Genomic DNA, 22,136 nt, shown 5'->3' on the forward strand with positions numbered 1-22,136 from the left:
ACGGGACGATTCTTCCCTACCCTCCGATCATCATTGATGAAGACATTGAATGAGCAAAGCTTCAAATCTTCACCGCCTTGAAGGCGAGAAACGCCGAATCGAATTTTGATGGGCTGCTTCAACGATTTTCTAAGTTATTCTCACGGTTGCCGTTTGATACCATCTAAATCTAATATGTCGTAGCACAATTTGTAACACAAAAATTTCGTGACTTGGCCCGTACGAGGTTTCCGTAATGGAACTTTTTCGATTCAAAGGCAATCGGGCTGCTCGACATATTAATTAAGGGAAAAATCCCATCGTACCCGGCTCTCATTGTTACTCGCAGACATCTGCCGTACAATAAACACAAAGGTCCAAACATCGCAGCAGGCCCGTCCACGTATTGGCTGTATTCATGTCATTAATCTTGGCAGATATCTTATCGAGACCAAATAACGATTGAATAATTATGTCTACTCTAGTGGAAATCATGGCGTGATGGATGACGTAAAAGCCGCGGCGCGGCTGGCGACAGCGTTATGCGCGGCTCGTTGAATCCAGCTTTACGATTATTTGCGACAGATGTTCGGCGAGGAGAGACACCCCCCGCGCACGGAATCTTCTCGCGAGTCCGTGACAGGCTCGATACGCAATAACAATAAGACGGCTAGGTCGCACGAGCGGAGTAATTAACCGCCCGTGAGCGGAGTTAATCTCGATGTATCGTGATGTTTTCGCAACTGTTTTTTTTTTTTTTTCCACCGACCGTGGCGACGAATGATTTTTGCGCGAGAATTGCATAAAGTCGGCGGCAATAAACGACGCGGGCGGGCGGCGGCGACGGCGGCGGATTCGAACGAACGGTTCCTCCTGCTTTATACGTCGAATTTTCTTCCTGCGGCTTCGTCGTAATTTCGGGGCCTCCAATAAAAGTAAACCCCCGCCCCCATAAAATTCCCACGAAAATCGTAAAACCCCGGGAGTGGACGTCCCGCGAAAAACACGGGCGTTGTTGTTTGTACATACAACCACGGCCGTTGTAGGCGAATTAAGTTTTATCACTTCATCGAGCATTCTCTCGGCTTTTACGATTTCCCGAGCCGCCGTAATGAAGCGCGCTTCGCATTTGTTGGGAATAGAATGAGGACGACAATGACCAACGGCGACGAGTACCGTATTATTCCGGCGGTAGATTTTTCTTTTGCGCAAGTGAGAGGGAAAGAGAGAGAGACTTTTCTTGTGTATCCTCTCTCTAAAATACAATATGTAAAAAAGAAAAAAAGTCATAAAGTAAGAGAACAAGTGACGCTAATTAATGAAATTGTGGTATCAAGTATAAAACTTGTATTTGTAATGAAAATTTCCATTAAAAGCAATTATCTAAAATAAAACATGAATAATAAGATAGCACAGAGATATACGCTTAAAAATGATTAAAAATAAATATAATAAACCAAATGGTTAAAGAATAAAACTCTTGTTGAATTCAAATAAATGTGGCGCCAAGCGAAAGATATTTAATTGGTCGTCACAGAATCACGAAACGGCGGGAAAATAACAGAAAGGGAAACGTCGTGGGAAGAATAAATCGCGGCGCGGCTAGGAAAGCAGCGTCGGATTAGCAGCGGCGAAAGAAAGGAATCTAATAAAAAATATCCGGTCGTGTCGTACAAGTTATGACGGTGTGAGAAACGCGGGAGAGAGAGCAACGAGAGGGAAATAAACTGAGCGGACGATAAAAGCGGGCCGGCGGCGAAAAGCCGCAGGTATAGTAAATAGCGGCGAGATAGGAGCGATAAATACGCAACGCCCCAATTTCGCTGCCACCCGTCCCGTCTCGTCTCGTCTCGCCGTCCATCGATCACACTTTTACCACAGGAAGAAGGGGGACGGCGAGAGAAGTCGACGAGAAGGGAGGGAGGGAGGGAGGGAGAGAGTATACTCTGGGAGAATCGGCGGGGTACTCAATGAAGAACTGAGGTAAAGAGTTAATCGACGTCACGGAAAATCCACGTGAAATTGATCGAAAATTTCACGCCCGCCTAAACGCCCCCGTTTCTCCTTTTTTTTTTTTTCATCGTCTAGACCACCCAGAGTAACTCAACGAGCGATCTGTATGCACGCCGCGATCATTCCGATCGTTCGCTCGTAATCTAGAAAGGGAGAATGGGAGAATATCGAAGAAGTAGGGGGGAATTGCCAGCTGATCCAGACCGATCATCGTGCCGGGGGGCACGGACGGGCGGATCTATCGTCTTCGCGGAGGGCGAAAACGCGTCGTTGCTCCGCAGCGGTAGGCCCTTTCCTCTTTCCTCTCTTTATCTACCTTTTCTCGTTCTTCTTCCCAGGCCGGTTACGAAGCGGGGCCCCACGGCATCAACCATCCGTGTCAGGCCGTCGACCTCGTCGACGAACATTCGCCCGAGAATCACCGGTCCTACTCTCATTCTCTCTCTCTCTCTCTCTCTCTCTCTCTCTCTCTCTCTCTCTCTCTCTCTCTCTCTCTCTCTCTCTCTCTCTCTCTCTCTCTCTCTCTCTCTCTGTCTCGCGCGCTCACCTCGACTCGCCTTGCCCCGCTAGTTTATTTATTTGCTTATCTATTCCTCGCCGTCCCTCTACTCCCCGCGTGTTGGCGACCACGACGACGACGACGACGACAGAGGTATAACCACCGGCACCAGATACCAGGGGCACTTTGCAAAAGACGCCTCAGCACCTCAGGGACGAAGGTGGGGAATTCCGAAGAAATAATCGATACACAGGCGACAGTCCGCCGTGGAATGACCTGGGAAAGATTTGCTTAGATCGCAGATATGGCGCGCGATCCGCGCGCGGGAAATGGAGAGGCGGATTTCGCTGAAGTATTTGAAAAGCAATCGGCGGTATTTGAATTTCGTGGTCGTGAGCGAAGGCCCCCGGAGAGGACGTGACCGGGCGACGCGCGACGGCCCACGGTCCCACAAAATTCGTGATCGCTATTTATAGAACGAATTCGCGCGGGGAGACCGACGTCGTGGTGAAGGATTTAGAGGGGCCAGGGCCTACTAGGCAAGTGTAACGCTCAGGTTCTACAATTGAAGAACTTTGGCTCTTTAATTTTGAGAACACGAGAGCTTCTGAATTTGTAAGCGTCGATAATCGGGTCGTTCATGAATACGAGAGCGGCATGCGGACGAAAATGTGTCCCATGTAAAAATAGCACTGTCGAATCACGTAGTACTACTACTGCTACTACTAATTCTTCTATTATTCGCTTCGTGAAATTTCACGACGATGAAAAAGTTAAGGACTATTCTCGGTGCGCGTCGATACGCGAATCTATTTCCGGTGACAGCGGTATAAAAGGCGCGCGCAGGAGGACGAAGCGGGGGAGGGGTGGGAAAAGAGGAGAGCGAGAGGAGTGAGAGACAGAGAAGGATAGCGCAAAGATCGACGCCGCTTTCCGGTGGCCCTGGCACGCGAGTACACGCGCGGAGTATCCGCTACGCGTCCTTAGGGGCCTCTTCTCCGTCGCCACCAGGACGGAATAAACTATCCGCATAGCATATCTGCCCTCTTCTATCTCTTTTTGTTTTTCCTCCTCCTCCTCCTCCTCCTCTCTCTCTCTCTCTCTGAATCATCCTGTACACACCATCACTACCAGCGGCATTCCAACGGACATTCTAATTTTAGCCCCGCGCGCTTCTCTCTCTCTCTTCCTCTCTCTCGCGCGCGTTCACCCGTCCTTCCTTCCTTCTCTATCTTTCTTTCTCCATCTTATGGCGTTCCGCGTTCTCTCCCGGTACGCGGGTTTTGCCCTTCCCTCCTTTCCCTTTCCCTTCGCACGGACGGAGGGCGAAGGGAGGCGAAGGAGAGTGCGATGCTCTCTCTATATACCAGCCGCCGCCGCCGCCGCCGCCGTCTGCCTCCTTCCTTCACTCCTCCCGCGTTTCTTGTCATCTCTCTTTCTCGCACTCACGAGCGCGCGCGCGCGCCACTATATACTCTCGTTTTTGCCGCTGTCGCAGGTAAGGGACTACGCCTATTGGCGCAGGCGGCCGGCACTTTTGCCCGTGAATGAGATGTTTTGCATTCGCAGACGCTGAGAAACATGTCGCGAGCGAGCGCAGGTTAAATTGGATCACGCGCCGCCGCCGCTGCCGACGACGAATAAAGGCGGGTACGTTCGACGAGGAGAGAACGAGAGCGAATGAAATTGAATAGAATACGGTTTGTCCGCGACAGAGAGACCGACGAGAGAGTAACCCGCGACATCTCGAAGGCTACGGGGGACGAAGGTGGACTTATAAAATAAATGCACAGGCACACACACACACACACACACACACACACACACACATACATACGCGTATCAACAGAACAGAATCGAATTATAATAGAGGAAAAGACCGTACGAGATATTCTACGGTCGCGAGACTCGTTAATTAAAAACTCGTCGATCGCAAGCGAAAGAGCGGGAGAGCGAGCACTTGTTAGTTGGCCGCGCGATAAATATTTTCCAAGCGTGGTAAACGAAAGTACGAAGTACATAGTGGTGTACGCGATACAGAGTGCGGTGATATAATAGATAGTAAAGGAGCGTGAGAGGAGAGAGGGAGAGAGAGCGTGCTGTTAAGCCGTCAAGTAAAAATTGGCGATAAGTGCAAAGTACAGATCAGCAATATCACCGTTCGTGGAAGGAATGCGATAACATGCCGCGCGGCATTGTGTCAAGTGTTTGTATCGATCGCGGCCTGTTTTTATATATATATATTGTATATTTATCCCGTAGCGCGGAGGGGAAAATCTCTTCTCTCTCTCTTCTTTTCTCGTTTCCCCCGCAAAACGTCGCTCTAGCGAAAAAATATATAAAGAGGTGGTTAAAAAGCTTTGTGTCCCCCGATCTCCTCAGGTAACGAAATTCAATATACATTTCGTTCCGTCGGTTCTTCTCTAATTAAGGGTCTACTACTGACTGAGGTAAGGTGAGGGAAACACGTTTTCTGTACAATGGGATCTAAAGCGTGAGACTGAATGCTGCTTGTAAGGGTAGGCGAGAGAGAGCTCGCAGAGTCTTTCTCTCTCTCTCTCTCTCTCTCGCACTCTCGTCGCGCATGGAAAAGCCGTTTATGCGGAGCTAGAGAATATTTAGGGGTGGTTTTACACCAGGATTTCTCGACAGGGCAACAGTCGACCTTAAACACATTTCGACTTTGTTGCGATCCGCCTCGAGAGCAGACAATGGTAGTAAGTCCGAGGGCGATCTTTCTGTCGGCGATCCGAGGAATGTGCACGCATCGTCCGAGTGGTCCGGCGATGCGCATTCCGATCGCATAGGGCGAGCGGAAAGGGGAGGAGAAAGTCAGGAGACGCGGCAATAACGTTTCTAATGCACGTGTGTATCGTTATTGCCGCGAAGAAGCGTGCACCATTTCGTAGCATACAAGTTGGATGGTGTTTACACGTGTTGGCGGAGCTGCGGCATGCGACGCCACACGCGTCAGGATTATAACGAGGTATAATCAAATAATGCAGGGGGTGGGGATGTATTAATTGATTTCTAATTGTCAACGCGCTAATTGCGTTTCCACTAATGTTATAATATATAGAGAGGATGGGGTGCGAGAGTAAAAGAGGAATGTACAGCTGGAAGTAAATACGATCTGCCGAAAGCAAGCCTGTTTTCCGTTTCACATGCAATCCTCCCGCGAGATTCCTCGCGCGTCAACGGCCGCAGTTTCATGTTCCGAGAATTGTGGTGTGAGAGAGAGAGAGAGAGAGTCGGGTGAAGGGTTCACAATCCGAAAGTGCCACGGGCGCGCGTGGATCATAATTTTCGCCCGCTTCATTTTAGCGCGCTCGCGCGACCGAAAATAATCGGCGAGAGCCTTGCCGAATGTGATGTTTCTCCAGTTTCGACAAACATTACACACGCACGCACCCGCGAGGGGAGAAATCTCGCGCCGCGATTTCCTTCTTCCTCCCACTCGATTTTCCACCTCTCTCTCTCTCTCTCTCTTTCTCTCTTCCCTTTTTATTCGCGCCGCGACCGGAGACGATAACGTCGCGGGACGAAGATCGAGCCCCCGGCTTCGGAGACCTTTAAAGTGTTTTCTTTCACGCGCGGCACATACAAGCAAGTATATCAAGCATAAACAACCGGTCGCGCGGACCAAACATGTTTTTCGGTCGCTGGAACGTCATTCGCGGCGCGGACAAGCGACACTTTCCTCGTATATTACGCGCGGGCGGAATCTCGCTCGATCATCCACGGTTCACGTGTCACGATCGCCAGCGACGACCCTGCGACCTCCGTCGTCGGTTTCCATAATCATCCGCTCTCTACTCCTCCTTTTTTTTTCCTTTTTACTTTTATTTTTGGCCACGGCCAAAGACGAAGAGGATGTCGCGCGCGCGCGCGCCGACTGATAGTCGGTTGCGCGACATACCATATCCCGCGCGCTATCGGAATCGTCAAACACGCCCAAAAACAACAAGGACCGCGTTGTTGGCCGAACCGCGCGAGTTGTTCGGCCAAGTTGGAAGTAGAAGCGATCGATTATCGGGGTATTATCGGCGACCGACTCTCGAGTCCTGTCGAATCTTTTTTGTTCCCCTCTCTCTCTCTCTCTCTCTCTCTCTCTCTCTCTCTCTCTCTCTCTCTCTCTCTCTCTCTCTCTCTCTCTCTCTTTCTCACCATTTCCCCCGACTCCATCGAATAACGTTTTTTTTTTGCCGCTGTTGTTTTTCCCTTCGAGTATCCGCGGAGTATTATCGCTCGCCTATGTCGCGCGTATTTTGCTGTAATACAGCGTTACGTCCGGCAGCTTACGTCACACGTTGTTTACGAGCGCCGAGGCGGGCGCTGCATCGGCTCGGGAAACCTAATTGACGACGGGGCTTCTAAGTAATTTCACGGAATAACATAAATAACCGGGGCGATAACGCGAGCGACGAGACACGAGCGATATACCCCGTCGGAGGATGATATCCGGCAAATTCGTTTAAAATTAACTCGCGCGAACGCGCGCGCGCGCGCGCTCGAGAGAGAGAGACCGTAAACAACCTTCGAGCGACGAGATTACGCGCTTACGCGTCGTTTTCGAGCCGACGACGGCGACAACGACAACGGGCGGCGAATTTATTTAAATTCGAGCGAGCGTAAATTATTCATGCCGCGAGGCAGTATAATAAACTCCTGTCTCTCTCTTTTTCTCCCCTCGCTTCTCCGTGCCCCATTATTTATTTCGTCCCCCCCCCCCTCCTCCCCGCTTTCCGAGAAACGGACAAGTTTCGCTGTCGCTCGGATATATCGCGCCGTAAACATCGGAGGCTGAGAGTCGGAGAGACGGTCTACATATTTATTTATCGATCGTTCCGCGACGACGTTCGTCGCGATAATTGATTTCGGCTGTTGCGAAAAAGCCGCGACAAACGCGTTTCCCGCCAACCCCTTCCGGAGAGGAGATCCTGCTGCCTAGCTCCGAAAAAAAAAAAAAAAAAAAAAAAAAAAAAAATTCCCCGACGATGTCAAACAACAAACAGCCTCGTCATCCGCGTCGCGATCGACTTATCAGGAACGCGGCGTTGTGCATCTACACGCCCGGAGTCCTCTTTCCTCTCTCGTCGCCCGACGGATATCTCTACTTCGTCTCGGGCGAGGCACGATGATTCTCTCACCACACGTCCTCCCGTCGCCGCAGGCACTCGATTATTTTCGCACTCGCGCTATTTCACGCGCAACTTGCGCGCGGACTACACCCTTCCACCGTGCGCGAAAATCTCGAGAGGAAAGAGAGAGAGATAAAGGGGCGAGAAGGGAAAAAATCGAAGAGGGCGATTTTTTTTCGCGCGGAGGGAGACGAGAATCTCTTACCTTGAATAATTTCTTAAGCCTCCGGTAGCCGCGAAGTAATCGCGACACGTACTGCTTGTTGGAATCCAGTTTGATTGATTGAAGCCACAGTTGCGGGAACGAAGATGAAGTACCGAAACCGAAATGACGGGGGGTTGGATGGTTTTGTAGAGCGGGATGGAAGAGCCAACTTTGGTGATTTTTTTTTTTTGTAGCCGTTTTTGCCTTAATTCCGTTTCGTTATCTGGTCGCGGTAGGATGGATGCGATGTAGACGGATAATACGTTGATTACTCGAAAGAAGCGGGTCTGTGTCGCGGTAACTGTTGTTGTTGTTGTTGTTGTTGTACGAATCTGACTAACTGTTGGTCGTCACGTCGTCGCGGTCGCTGATCACCGACTGCGTACACCCGACGACGACAGAGTGTTGTTTCTCGCGGGTCAGTCTCGGATAGGTGCATATATATATCTCGCCGTTATACGTATATGTACGCACATATATATATATATATATGCATGCGCGGGAACCGAAGAACGAAAAACACGTTCGTGGCCGTTGAGAGCCGTTCGCTTACTGAATCCGACGGTTGGCGTGTCCGGGCTGCTAACCCGCGCTTTCTCCCCACCACCTTCGGGGATCGCCCCGAAGAGTTGGCGGCAAGCGGCTCCCCCGTCGGCGGCCTACCCTACTCCGTCCGACGGTCGCCCCCACCATCGCGGACGCGGGGGTCCGCATCCGGGAGCGATGGTGGGGCGCGGCCGCCGCCGTCATCGTCGTCGCCGTCGTCGCGCGAGGGGTAACGCGCGCGCGAGCGCGCGCTCCGCGTTGCGCCGGTAATCTTAGCGCGCGGGTCGTAAAGCATGCTTAGCCCTGCGGTCAAGTGCGAAAATTTCCAACGAAAGTCGCACCAGGAGAAACGAGAGAGCAGCCTCTACCCCGAGGGGTGGCTTCCTCGACGAATATGCGTCGCGCGATCCGCCCGGAGTTTCCAATTTAGGAGCGGCATCTCGCGTTAGCGCCAAGATTAATGACCCCGGCGCGGGCGCAGCTGCCTCGGGATAAAAATCCTAAATCCCTGCCCAAATTTCGAGTCACGACGATGACGACGTCGCGACGAAGGGCGTCGAGGCGAGAGAAAGAGAGAGAGAGAGAGAGAGAGAGAGAGAAAGGTGACTACACGTCCGCCCCCGATACCTTCGCATATTATCGATGGTAAACAGCGCCGACTGTTTGTCACCGTCGCCGCGTTTCGCCCGCGACGACGACGACGACTTTACGTTGCGATTTCGAATACGAACGCCGCCGGAGGGGAAGCACGGCGTGCGTGCGTGCGTGCGTGCGTGCGTACGTACGCGCGTGTGTGCGCGCCCGCCGGTGGTAGGGGAGTCCACCGACGGTTTTCGCGCCCGGCGCGAACGGCGGGGGAAACCAGGGAAACCCCACGCACCGCGCATGCACCGATCGCGCAATTGCTCGAGAGAGAGAGAGCGAGAGAGGAGGGAGGGAGAAGGGAGGGGAAGGTTCCTCAACCGACGGCGCCAGGATCAAGCCCGCCGCCCCGCGCGTTCCCTTTCCTACATGTCCGGCAGCGCGCGGCGGCGGCGGCGGCGGCGGCGGCTGCTAGCTCCTCGTCGGTGCACTCTCTCGCTTTGGAAGGGAGTACACCGATCACACGCGCGACCGTACCCTCTCTTCCCGCTGCCGCCCCTTTCCCTTCTCCTTCTCTGTCTCTCTCTCTCTCTCTCTTTTTCTCTCTCCGTCCTTCGTTCCCTCTTTATCCCTCCAACGCGACGTGTTTGTTTGTTTATAGTCGCGTTCTGGGAAATACCCGATACGCGAGTAACGGAGTCTCATACACGCGCCGTGCCGCGCGCGGCCGCCTGCATTCCCATTCTGGAGTTGCATCCGGTCGGTTCTCGGATTCCTCCGAGACTTCGGAAAGCGGCCGGTTGGCGGATCGCACCGGCCACCTCCGGTTCGGGTCCATTCGAGCACGGGAATGGACACTTCCCGCCCGTTCTTTTCTTTTTTCTTTTCAGCTACCTGGGCCCTTTCAACTTTTCCGCAATGAGGGAAAAGCCCTCGAACGATTGTCGAGATGACGCGGGTCAAGCAGGTACACTTTCGGAGGAAGGACGATCCCTCCTGCTGTTTCTAAAAATAGATATGGACGTTCCCGAAAGCACGGGAAGTCCTTGTGTCTCACATGAAGTTTTACAAATTCCACATTTAAAGGATGTACCTAAGAAAATTAAAAGAAAAAAAAAAAACAACTCCAAGAACGACTCCGTTCACATTCACGTTTCTTTCATTTTCTCCTCTTTCATGTTTACGAGCCCTGAGAAAAATTCTTTTCGCAGCAAAGTGGAAATTTTCCACAGCCACATCCTGCATCGAGAATGCCTAACGTCCTACGGCTCTGCGTCGGTCGGTACTAACCCGATATCCCGTATTCCGATACCGTGCAATCCAGTTACTCCGGATTCGCGCGCGCGCGCGCGCGTCCGCTTATAATTTATTAATATAGACAGGGCGATCGGGCGCGCGGTCGCGATCGTCGATCATCGTCGATGCGATGGTCGCGGCACGTGGTTCCCTTCCGTAAATCTTCCTGACGCGGCCGATAGATAATCCTCTCGCACAGAGAGAAAGAGAGAGAGAGAGAGAGAGAGGGGGGGGGGGGGAAGGGAAGGCGCGTACGAGATCGATAGCGGAGAACGCGCCGCTTATCGCCGCTCCGGCATTTCTGAAAAGTAGTCCACCTGTAATCTCGGGAATGCACTACGTCAGCGGCAATCCGCCAGTAGTGTATACACAAGTACGTACGGGCGCGCGCGTATACGCCTGCCTGCGGATCGCACGGCAAATATTGTACAATGACGTTGCGTAATGACGCGTAATGGCGACGCCGCGTGACCCGTGCGAGAGCGTGCGTAGCGGGTCCCACATGACGCCGACGATAAGGTCGAAGATGACAGTTAATTAGGAGTCGCGATGAAAAGCCGGAACGGCATGAGAAGGCGGAGGAAAACCATTCGAAGCCCGTGAATGGGAGAAGTCTCTCTCTCTCTCTCTCTCTCTCTCTCTCTCTCTCTCTCTCTCTCTCTCTCTCTCTCTCTCTCTCTCTCTTGGCCTTCCTAATTCTCTTACACGTACTACATATACACACACGTATGTAAAAATATTAATAAAAATTAATAGAATACCGTTAAAATATTCATGTGTGTGTGGGTGTGTGTGTGTGTATTTTAAAATAAAAACTTAAAACTATTTATAATACAGAATACTAGAGTATTATATATGCGTAATTGAACTGTGGAGCTCGTGAAATCGTGGTCTGAGATCCTACGACGCTTTGTTTTCGTAAAACATCATACTCTCGTGCTCCTAAACAAATATGTACACGGAGATTTTAGTTAATGTCAAATAAAACTCTCGAACTGCGCAGCGGAGCCCATCGGTTTTCCTGTTCGGCGGGGAATGCCAGCTGTTTCTCGTTGTTTTCCACTTTTTATCTAGTTTTTAGACCTGGCGTGGAAAGCCGCTGGCAAGAGCCCCTCCCCTCCCCCCCCCCCGAAGGGACGTCCATGCAAAGCGATATATCTAGAGCCGAACGTTTCCACGGCGAGAAAGAGGGAGACGGAGGAGCATAAGAAATCTTCGCGGGATGCTGCGGCGGGTGTGCATAACAACAACGATATATAAACGGATTGCCGCGCGGCAATTATTCACCGTACGGTACGATAATGCCTGATGATTCGCGGAAGAGTCAACAACAACGCGGCGAGAGGAGATCCTCTCTTGGACTTTGTCGGCCGTGAGGCGCGCGTTGCATAAATAAGATACCGACGTGCGAATACCGCGCGTGCTCCGGGACAATAATATTATTAAACGCGAAAAATACAGTGTGTCATCGTGAGACACCAGGCGCAAGCTTAATCGGCCCCGGCAGCCCGGTTAGCGGGCGACGAGTTCAGCCATTCGTGCGGATGTAAAGGCGCCTGTAGGCGCCTTCGTAGGTTCAAAGGGCCCGGAGGCCCGCATTCGCTTTTTGACCATTGACACGTGATAATGAGCGCAAAATATGTACGCCATGTGCCACGGGCCTGGCCTGTGCTGTAAAGCCATTTAAGAAAGAAACGGAAATGCCATAGGAACACAAAAGAAGAAGGGAAAGTGCCTTGCATTCTCCCCCCTCCCCTCCACTCGCCGAGATAATCTCTCAGGAGATCTCTCGTGAGAGCGGAGATAAGACTGTGTGCGGCTTGAACGGTCAAAAGTCTCCTAAAAATAGCCTAGCTGTTTTTATTTTGGAGTCGAAGCAAGCCAAGGAAATCAATGCCGACAAAGTCCGTCAGCGTGATATCAAGATATTTTGAAAACAAAAATACGATGAAATATGCTCTGCAAATAACACATGATTTCTCTCTCTCTCTCTCTCTCTCTCTCTCTCTCTCTCTCTCTCTCTCTTTCTCTCTCTCGCTTTCTCGCTCTCTGTATCACAAAAAGATTTCGTGTTTGGGAAAATATTATTGATGATGTAATAATATTTTCTCTTGCGCGTTCGAATTCCAAATATTTTTACGTCGGGGGTCCAATATGCGTGGCGTCAACAACTTAATGCACTTGACATTCTCTTGGGAGGTTTCCGTGGCATTTGTCGCCCAGTCATCGAACTTCACGCTATCGTCATACTCGTATATACTATGCTGCGTCGCGGGCGAGGAACAACCGTCAGCTGTTGTCGTAGTCTCCGTGGATGAGATGGGAGAATTTTTCCCTCCCTCGCTCTCTCTCTCTTTCTCTCTTATTTCGCACAAATTAGCGCGCGAAAATACACTTTTGCGAAATCGGCCGGCCTTTCTGGTATGTCAATGAACAGAAATCCTTGTTCCCCTTTGGACGATCCCCCGCGATCACCGTCACGTCCCATCCCTTCCCGGCTACCCTTTCTCTTTCTCTCGATCTCGGCTCTCTCGACGAAGGCCGCTCGCGACTTTCAAATACGCGCTGCGCAGCGAGAACAGTCGAATCATTGTTTGCATGATCACGTCATTGTCGTTGCCGCCGATCCCCACCCACCTTGACGGGAAGATGATAATGCAGACTCCGAAATTCGACCGCGGAATATTTTCAGAGCGCGATGTGCGACGTAGGCCGCGCTGTTCTCGAGATTGTTGCCCGGCGACGACAATAGGTAGGATTAGTCAAAACACGACAGTTTTAAATTACCTGACGAAAAAAGATGATGCAATAACGTAACATTCCTTCTTATTATGTACTCAAATCGGCGTGAAATATGCTGCGCAACGAATGCGAATGCAGGATGCAAATAGTTATACACAGGTAAAAAAGGCCATTCTTGCCTTTTTGTATAATAGGGACATTCTTATTTTTGAAATGTTTAAATATTAAAATAAGATTAAATACCGACATAATTTGCTATGCTGAAGAAGTTTCACCAAGAAAAATTTATTTGCATTATATTCAGTAATAATAATAAATTTCATGAGTTGAAAGAAAAAAGTATCAGATAGAAGATAATATCTTCAAAGAATTAAAAATTTTCATAACTATTGTAATAAAAAAAAACCTAATATTCTATTGAATAATTTTTAATTATTAACTTTTTTTAACAATCTTATATTTTTCCTTAATTATAGCGAATGGCTTTAATTTAAAAGATTGATTATTAATAAAGTTATAGAATAGTATATAAATGGAAAGTACAAAATACCACCTTCCCCTCTTAATTTTTTTTTATTGCAGAGTAATTTGCGATACAAAATAGTGAACTGTCAATCAACAAGATCAACAAAATCAATCTTTTAATTATTAATACATTGTTTAATCATCGATAATACACGCCCCAGCAAAATTTAATTACTGCACGTCGAATTAGATATGATAATAACACTGTGAAAAAAACAAGAGAGAGAGAGAGAGAGAGAGAGATCATGTGAAGGAGAAATTTACGAGCGGGCAAAAATAGGCCACGAAATTTCAGTCGTAGACGACTTTCCTTCTGCTTCGAGTCGCGTGCGAGAGAAAGAGAGAGATGAGCGGACCGCTGGATGTGACGCGTAATTAAGGATGTGCGGAATCGGGGTCGTGACTCTATCCTCGGCGGCATGACCGCGCGCGGCGTCACAATGCGGAAGCGCGTATTTAGCGCATCTCCTCCGGTAACACGCGCGAGAGCGGACGACGCCGCGCGTCTTCCGCAGCGGTACGCTCAACGTCGCACGCGTATAACGTACTTACGTGGCGATGCGGTGTCAGAAAATCCGCTGGAAAATCGGTCACGAGTGACTAATCCGCCCGGAATTCACCGCTCGCGCGCGCACTTGCAATTGTTCCGCGGCGCGCCGCGAATCGTGGGAATCGAATCGCCGGGTCGGCGAGCCAGCCGGGAAACGACGCGAGGCGGAAATGTATGGCGCATTAACGCGCATCATAATTCGTTCGCGGCAGGACGGACGGAACGACCGTTTTCTTTCTTTCCCCCCCCCCTCCCCCCTCGCCATCTCTCCCACGCCGCGCCGCAGTTTCTCCGCGAATGGATTTCGCGTGGAGACGCCCGCGGTTATAGGGATAGAAGAGCGCGCGTATAGCGTAGAGCTTTTCGGGGCGGATCTAAAGAGATTCCGACGGCCGTTCTGTAGAATGAGCAATTACGGCCCGGCAATTAGGTGGAATAAATATTTGACTCGCCGTAGAGCGGGAATTGGACGTTAATATACTACATTACTGAAATATCACGCACGAGGATGCTCCATATTTAAAAAAGCAACCTCCCCGGTATCCCGCCTCCCTAATTGCTCGTAGCAACGCACGAGAAGGTAACTATATAACACGTGCAGCTCTCTCCTCGCGGAGGTCTAGTTGCATCGGTGATTTATTGATGATAATTGTACGGTAATTTAATTCAGATTTTGTACAAATTCCCGGCGAAATTCAGGTGGAATTGAAGTGGCCGCTCATAATTCTTTCAACCCCCGCATTAAACCGCTACGCGGATGTACGCGCGGCCGCGCCGTGCGTGAGCGCGTCGTTATTCATTTATCAAGACTGTTTATTACCGGCGGCGGCGCGGCGGACGGACTACCGCTTTGCGAGAAGGAATAACGTTGCCCGCGCGGCTTTCTTTGACCGCAACGTAACTCGAACGTATAGCCGGTGTTGTAGCCCAAGCACGGCCGATCGCCGTGCCGGAGGTGCACCGTCACACGACGCCCGTGTGTCATAATGATACGCGATAAAATTATCGTAACAATAACTACCTCGCCTTTGTTGGATCGCCGGTCCGAAAGAGCGGCGGCCGCATTCGAATAGCTCTAAACAAATGCCCGGCTAATTAATGGATGCGCGCGCGCGCGCACGGACGCGCGAGACCTGCACACGCGAGGAAGAAGCGGGGCGTGAAGTAAAGGGCGGCGAGGGGGAGGGAAAGGGGGCAGCTGGCACGCGGCGCAAATAAAGGAGCGTCTGCAAACAGAGAGCCATGCGCAATTGTCATAATAATCGAAATTACACCCGATTGCGACGCACACCACCCGAAGCATCAATATCACTTCCGCTCACCTCCCTCTCCCCCCCTGAGTTTACGATCGCCATTAACTCCCGCGGTAATTAAAGGCCAATCACTCTCCTTCACCCTCCGTCACTGTTTCTTGCGAAAGAAACGACATTAATTCTTGAAAAAGCATATCAGTCTCTCTCTCTCTCTCTCTCTCTCGACTACCTGTATGGTAAATTTTGTATATACAGTGCGAACGAAAGTTTGCAACATCGATTTGCATACAGTGCACTTTGGATTGTGCAAGACGGATAAAATGTTACGCGCTTCTCTCCCGGGCGGCGGCGTAACAACGAGGGCTTCGTCATCGGCGTGGTATTCCCGATGCTACGTTGTTGTTTTAACTCGGGCGCGCTAAAATTTCACACGTCCGAGTGACATCCGCGGCGTAAAATTCCGCCACCCCAATCATCGAATTCCAGAGCGCCCGGCACGGGTATCCAGCGTTTACGTGACTAATTAATCGAGAATTCGAGGGAAATCGGTGGCGATAGCGAGCCACGCGCGCGTTACGATAAACGTTTCCCCTCGGACGCGGGATTGGCGACTTTTATCGATCACGAATCGTACAACGAAGGAGGGACGCACAAAACCGGTCGCGGTAATTAACCGCGAGGAATAAGCCCCGCTCCTTGCGTGACCGCGTTAATTCGGGCGTTAATCGCAAGTGAGAAATGCGAGGTCGTAGCGGTAGATCCTAATCTTTTTCGAGGGGACAGTGCCGAATTTGTGCAAGTGCGCCAGTATAAGCTAAGCTGAGAACGGGTTTTTAATTTTCCAGGAAAATAAAATCGAAAAAAATTTTTTTTTCAGTTTTTTAACACAGAAAAATAGGGAGAAATGAATGTTTTGATTTTTCTACAAAAGTAAAATCAAAGAAAAAAATCACCTTCCCCATTTTTTCACAAAAATACGGGAAAAACAATTGTTTGTGGTAATAACGGCGAATTTTACTAAATTGTTTATTTACTAGAATTCTTAAATGTGAAAGAAACTTTAAAATCATTAATGTAAAGACCAATAAAGGTGATCGTGATATTATCTTGAAAGAAAACATCCAGAAAAATGTAGCAATACAAAAAACAAAAACAAAATGTTTTTTCTTAAATTCTTCAAGAATTTTTTCCGAGAATATTAAAACAGCTAAGTCAATTAATGTATTTTCATAATTATATGCAACGATGATTTTATCTCTTAATGTTCTTTTTTGATTGATGGTAATTTAAGTAGTAATACATATAAAGGAACAGTCTTGCTATATTTAAAACTTGAGTTGGACTTATATCTGTTTTTCATGTATATTTCTACAAAATGTTAACTCTCTTTATTGGTAATTGAAAATACACTAACTTGGAGAACGTGACGTAGTAATACAAGTAGAGAGAACGTGACGTAGTGATAATTTTTTTATATTCGAGAAACATGTCCGTCATGATTGTATCAATACAATACGTTCGTCGATCTTCCGATGTATTTTTTTTTGGTTGATAGCGATTTAAACGGTACATTTTTTTTCAAGTAAATTTTAACTGTACTGTTATCCAAAAATACATAATTCGGAGAACATGACATAATAATATGATAATGCTTTACATTCGGGGAAACACGACACAGGCACGTGAGATCAGCGTGACCAAGGAGCGACAACGAGGTAGGACAAGTCAATCGGCAAAGCCGGTTGTTTGTGATAAACAAGCGGCTGCTTGCAGTGGTCTATCGATTGTTTATGACGGGCGGGCAAACTCTCACTTACAGCAGCGTAGTAAATTGCGTAGGCAGCGTGAATCATTCTCGTGGGCAGGCGACGATCGTCGGACCTCATTCACCAGTCTGATACTCGACGACGTTGATTACAATGGTGGCGATGGCGACGGCGACGGCGGCGGCGGCGATGGTGGTAGTGATGATGGTCGTGGTAGTGGTGGCGGCAGCGTCGGAATTGCAGAAATCACGCTTCTTAATTAATCCCCCGAGCGAGCGAACTTCGTCCGGTCGATGGGCCCGATAAGGCGCACGTGAACGAGCTTGAGGGCAGAGAGGGGGGGGGGAGCTGAATTGGCAACGAAATAACGTCTACAGAGTTGCCTCGCGTTTGCGTTACGGCACACGCTAGCTGCAGAGAAATGTCTTCATATCCCGATCTTCCTCCCCTTCCATCTCTCTCTCTCTCTCTCTCTCTCTCTCTCTCTCTGTTTCTCTCTGTCTTCCCGTTGCGGAATCGCGCGAATTAAAAATAACGACGTATATATGTATTTATAGCGGTGATAATTAAACGCCGTCGCGTTACGTCACGGCGAAAATAATCGACACGCGCGCACGGTATGCCGATGTTATTTACGGACGCGGCGCGAGTATGCGTGCGCGTCGAAAAAAAAATTGCGGGCGATCGACTGATTCCTCGGCGAATAAACGTCAATTAGTAAACAGCGCCGAATTGTCGCGGCGCATCACGAAGGAGGAAAGAAAAAGCGTGGATTACGCCAGCGTAAAAATATACGTGGTATGTTATTTGCGCGTTAAAAACAACTCGCCGCTCCAAAATAAGCTCGCGATTGCGCGAGCGAGTATCGAGTGAAGAAAGAGGCAGAGAGACAGAGAGAGAGAGAGAGAGAGAGAGCCGGGGATTATCCAGAATCTTTTTATCTTTCGCGAAATTGATCCGGTAGATCAATCGCCCCCTCAGATTTGTCGCTCCGGGCGCCGCCGCTTTCGACGCGGAGACTCTTTGACTTTGACGGTCGCAGATCGCGACTCATTTCGTCCTCCGGAGGGAGGAGGAGAATGCCGCGGAGCGGAGAGAAAACGAGCTATTAACGAAACCTCGTCGACTGTAATCGGATCGCGCGGCTCGATCCTTGATAGCCGCCCGGCGCGCCTCCCGATAGCGACTATTTATCGCCGGACCGCCAACGGAAATTTGACAGCGCGATTTTACTTGGGGGACAATGACGCCCGCCGCGCGTCGCGCCCGTAACGATCGGCATCTGTTGTGCGGATAAGAGCGACAATTAGGCGACGTAATTTTCCCCGAGCGATTAGCGATGTTAACCCTCCCAGAGGGATTGACGAAGTTATCGCCGCGCGCGCGCTGGTTCGGCTAATCGATAGGTTTTCCTGGCCCGGAACCACTCCGGTATGCTTTCCCACTTTTACACGCCGGATTGACATTTAGCAGCACCTAGATTCGCCGAGATTTCTCTCTTCGCGCATATCGATTCGAGCCCCCGGTGTAACGGGATACGTTCGTTGTTTCTCCCGTTAATAACGGCAAGTTGTTAAAAGTACTCGACGGTTACCTGCGGGGGGGAGATGAAATTGGCGCCTTCTTATTGGCGGTGGCGACCTAATTTCCGCGCTCGCGGATTCACGGGCCTTGAATCGCTTTAATGACGCCGGGGATTTCGGCGAGATCGGGTCTCGAAATCCGGCCGAATCTTCCTCGCAATTAAGCCCGATAATTTGGCGGACGTGAAAGGCAATAGAGATTCTGCGGGACGGCGGCGGCGGCGACGACGGCAAACGCCGATCGTTATCCGCCGTGACGGCAAAGACGTATCCGCAACAATACACGCGCGAGGGGGATAGATTCGCGTCTATCCGAAACTTGGGCCTCGAGTTCGGGGCGCAACTTCTCCGGGGGAGGGAGGGGGGAAAAGTATCAGTCTTCTCGTTTCCATAAAAAATGCAACTATTGTCGCTGTTGTGTCTCTCTCTCTCGCGCGGAACCGAGCGAAACGAAGTAAACGATCCCGTCGCGCCGAAGAAGATCCACGATCGATCGTGGGTGGCCGCGCCATTCGTTGCGGCGACTTCCGGTACGGCGCGGTGGCGGAAGGACAGGTACACGCCGGAGGGAGTAGGTGGTGGAAAGAGGGAGAAAACCGAGGTGTATGTGTACGTATACACGTGGGCTACGTACGCGGGCGGGAGCCGCACATACAGGATGACCCGATTTGTATTCGCCGGCGGAGCCGCGCCGCGTTCGTCGCTAACTCCGACGAAAACCCACATCTTCCGGAGTTCCGAAGCGCCTCTCGCTATTGGTCACGCTTTGAATGCGAAAGCGACTGGATTGTCTTGCATAGACAAAGGAGCGTGTAATTTTCTGCAGATCGCTCCCCCTCCTCCTGCACTCCCCCTCGCGCGGCCGCGCCCGATGACGCCCCCCCCCCCCTCCCCCCGAGCCAGACTGGAAATATCGCCGGGAGCTTTCGACTATTCGCCTCCTGGGGCAGACACGCGCGCGTGTAAAAATAAAGGACGCGCCGAGTAACCGGACGCCCCCGCGGTTTCCCGCGGCTCCTCGACCGTTATACCTCGACGAAATATCCGATGAGCGATCGGCGACACAAATAACGCGAATTATCCTACTTTTCAAAGGTCTCGGGACGTTCCTTTCCGAACTGAGTTCGATTTAGTCCTTCCTTAAATATGTCAACACGTGTCAAGTGTCGAAACGAGAGACAAATAATAGTTTTAGTTGAGAGCATATCTATAGTTTTACTTTATTCTTAGTTTTCGCGCTTACTCGATTTCTCGTGAATCAAACATTCAAGAATGGTGTTACACATCTCTGCAAAGCAAATTAAAATTGGAAATGTGTTAATATTTATACTTTAGCTAATAAGTTTGAAGCAGTAATAAAGTTAATATTTACACTTTAAATAAACTACGTATAAAAATTTCGTGAATAACATTATGTATATTTCCGTTTAATAACAGTTTAATTATTTTACTTGCTATTAAAAGTTAAAATATTTTTAAAAATTATGACAAAAATCTCATATTTTTGTGTAAGCGCTTAAAATAATTATATACAAAATTCAAATGTCATTCCTTAATTATATTTTCATTACAGCACATTTTTACTGTTAATTTTTGATCTGATAATTTTTCATCCGGCAGAAAATTGCCGCTAAATTTTTTGTATTACTTTCAAATGAAATATAAAATAACCTGGGCAATATTTTCATAATTTTTTCATCACTTAATGAAATCACGTGAAAGTACCATCGTTAAACACTGGTCATTGTATTTTGTATCACATCGTATTTTTTTACTAAAACAAAAATATTCCTTTTCATTATCGTATGCGTGTTTACTTTCGTTAGAACCTCCTCCTAATTTCCGTTATTACTGACATTACCTCTGACATTAACTCTGGGATTTGGCGTATTATGACTCTTCGCGGCGCAATTTGTTCGTACACACAATTTTTATCAGATGACGCGATAATATCGCGTTTCATGTTCGTCTGGCGCGACGATGTCGAAATGACGAGTTTCGAGTCGGGTTTATAGACCCACTCGTCGGCCAGTAACCGATGCATTCGGCGCGCCCGGCCAGACGGCCTGGAGAAAGAGAAAGAGTGTGTGTGAGAAAATATTTTTTTCGGCCCCTCCTCCTCACCCCAGCTCCCCTCGCGATGTATTTTCTTTCCTGGTCGGGATCACGCGGGCGACATCGGACGCCGCGGTTTATTCGAGCACACCGCGCCGCGTGCGTCATCGTGCGCCTCTCAGCAATAACAGAGACCGACCGCCATCGAAGAACTCTGGACGATACTCCCGGCGGCTAACAATGATTGAGCAACAAGCGACGCGTTACAAAGATCGATACGGTACGCGCGGTACGTGCCACACGCGTGAATCGCGATTGTTGACGACTCTTTGCGCGCGTTATCAATCGCCGCATCGCCGATCGGAAACAAACGCTTAATAAATACCTGCCACGACATAGTTCGCGGATGAGCTGAGGCGCGAGTTCAAGTCTAAGATACAGGGTGATAAAGAATATAAAGTGTCAATAAGAATAATGATACACGCGCGATTCGTTATTCCACGATGTGAAATCTCGGTGACGTTTGAGAAGACAGGGATACCAATTAGGCAAATTTTCGTTCGCAGAAAGAACGACTTTTGCTCAAGTATGTAAAATTTTCGCTAGATATAAATCTGAAGATGACTCGTTTTTGTTAGAACACCGAAAAATAATTGTGTAGGACGCTCGAGTGTCCCCCCAAAATTTCGACATTTCAACAACCAGTTTCAACAAAAAAGTTCCTTTCAAATCTGCATCTATAGCTAAATTATATATTAGTTAAACGATTTATTACAAAAAAAAAAATTATTCTTTTCGATTGAAATATTTGTTTCATTGCCTCGTGTATTTTTTCGTAACGTTGTTCGTCGAACACCGGGGAGCCGTGCAGAATGCACGTTTCGAAGATCAGGGACCGGGAGGAGTGGCGCGTAAACAGGAAAAAAGAAAAAAATATTCGAAAAATGTTTTTCAAAGAATCCATCGTCCTGCGCGCGTGGTAAATGTATTCACTTTCGGACAACAATTATCGAGATCGCCACGCCTGCAGGAACGTATCCAACAGTATATACCTTCGGGGCTTTTGTGAGAGCGCGGTGCGATTTTAAGCCGATTGCCCTTGTCGCTTGTCTCCAGATGAGAGCAGGTACCAAAATTCGGTGGGTTTTGATTGTGTGCACTCCGCTGAGGGCGGAATTTCGGGCGGGCGGCCGAAAATATTTTTTCAATGCAGATGTGCCCCGATCGACGTCGTAAATCAGAGGAGAACAAATAGAGAATGTCGTCTGGTAACGGAATTAAGTCGCCGCCCGGCGCCGCGCCGGACAAAGGACAGCGGGGAAGCGGATCCGTTTCGTTTCCCAACGAAAACTATCGAAGGCTCAGATGCGCTCGAAGGCGCAAATAATCATCGAGCGAATA

The 22,136-nt window shown here is 49.4% G+C and overlaps 1 protein-coding gene across 3 annotated transcripts in view; it reads right to left on the minus strand.

The window, feature by feature from the left end:
• LOC105829835 (3-phosphoinositide-dependent protein kinase 1) overlaps positions 1–22,136 on the minus strand; it is a 343,579-nt gene that overhangs the window by 7,472 nt on the left and 313,971 nt on the right. The window contains exon 4 of one of the 3 annotated variants that reach the window (XM_036286033.1): positions 17,149–17,419. The exons of 1 other annotated variant lie outside the window; for it this stretch is intronic. In XM_036286033.1, the coding sequence (XP_036141926.1) occupies positions 17,149–17,217 (69 nt within the window). In that variant the 5' untranslated portion in view covers positions 17,218–17,419. Of the gene's footprint in view, positions 1–7,837; positions 8,395–17,148; positions 17,420–22,136 lie in introns of those variants that run through there. One more of the 3 variants, XM_012668914.3, reaches the window with a different exon arrangement.

Source organism: Monomorium pharaonis, chromosome 1 (assembly GCF_013373865.1).
Source record: "Monomorium pharaonis isolate MP-MQ-018 chromosome 1, ASM1337386v2, whole genome shotgun sequence".
NCBI lineage: Eukaryota > Metazoa > Arthropoda > Insecta > Hymenoptera > Formicidae > Monomorium > Monomorium pharaonis.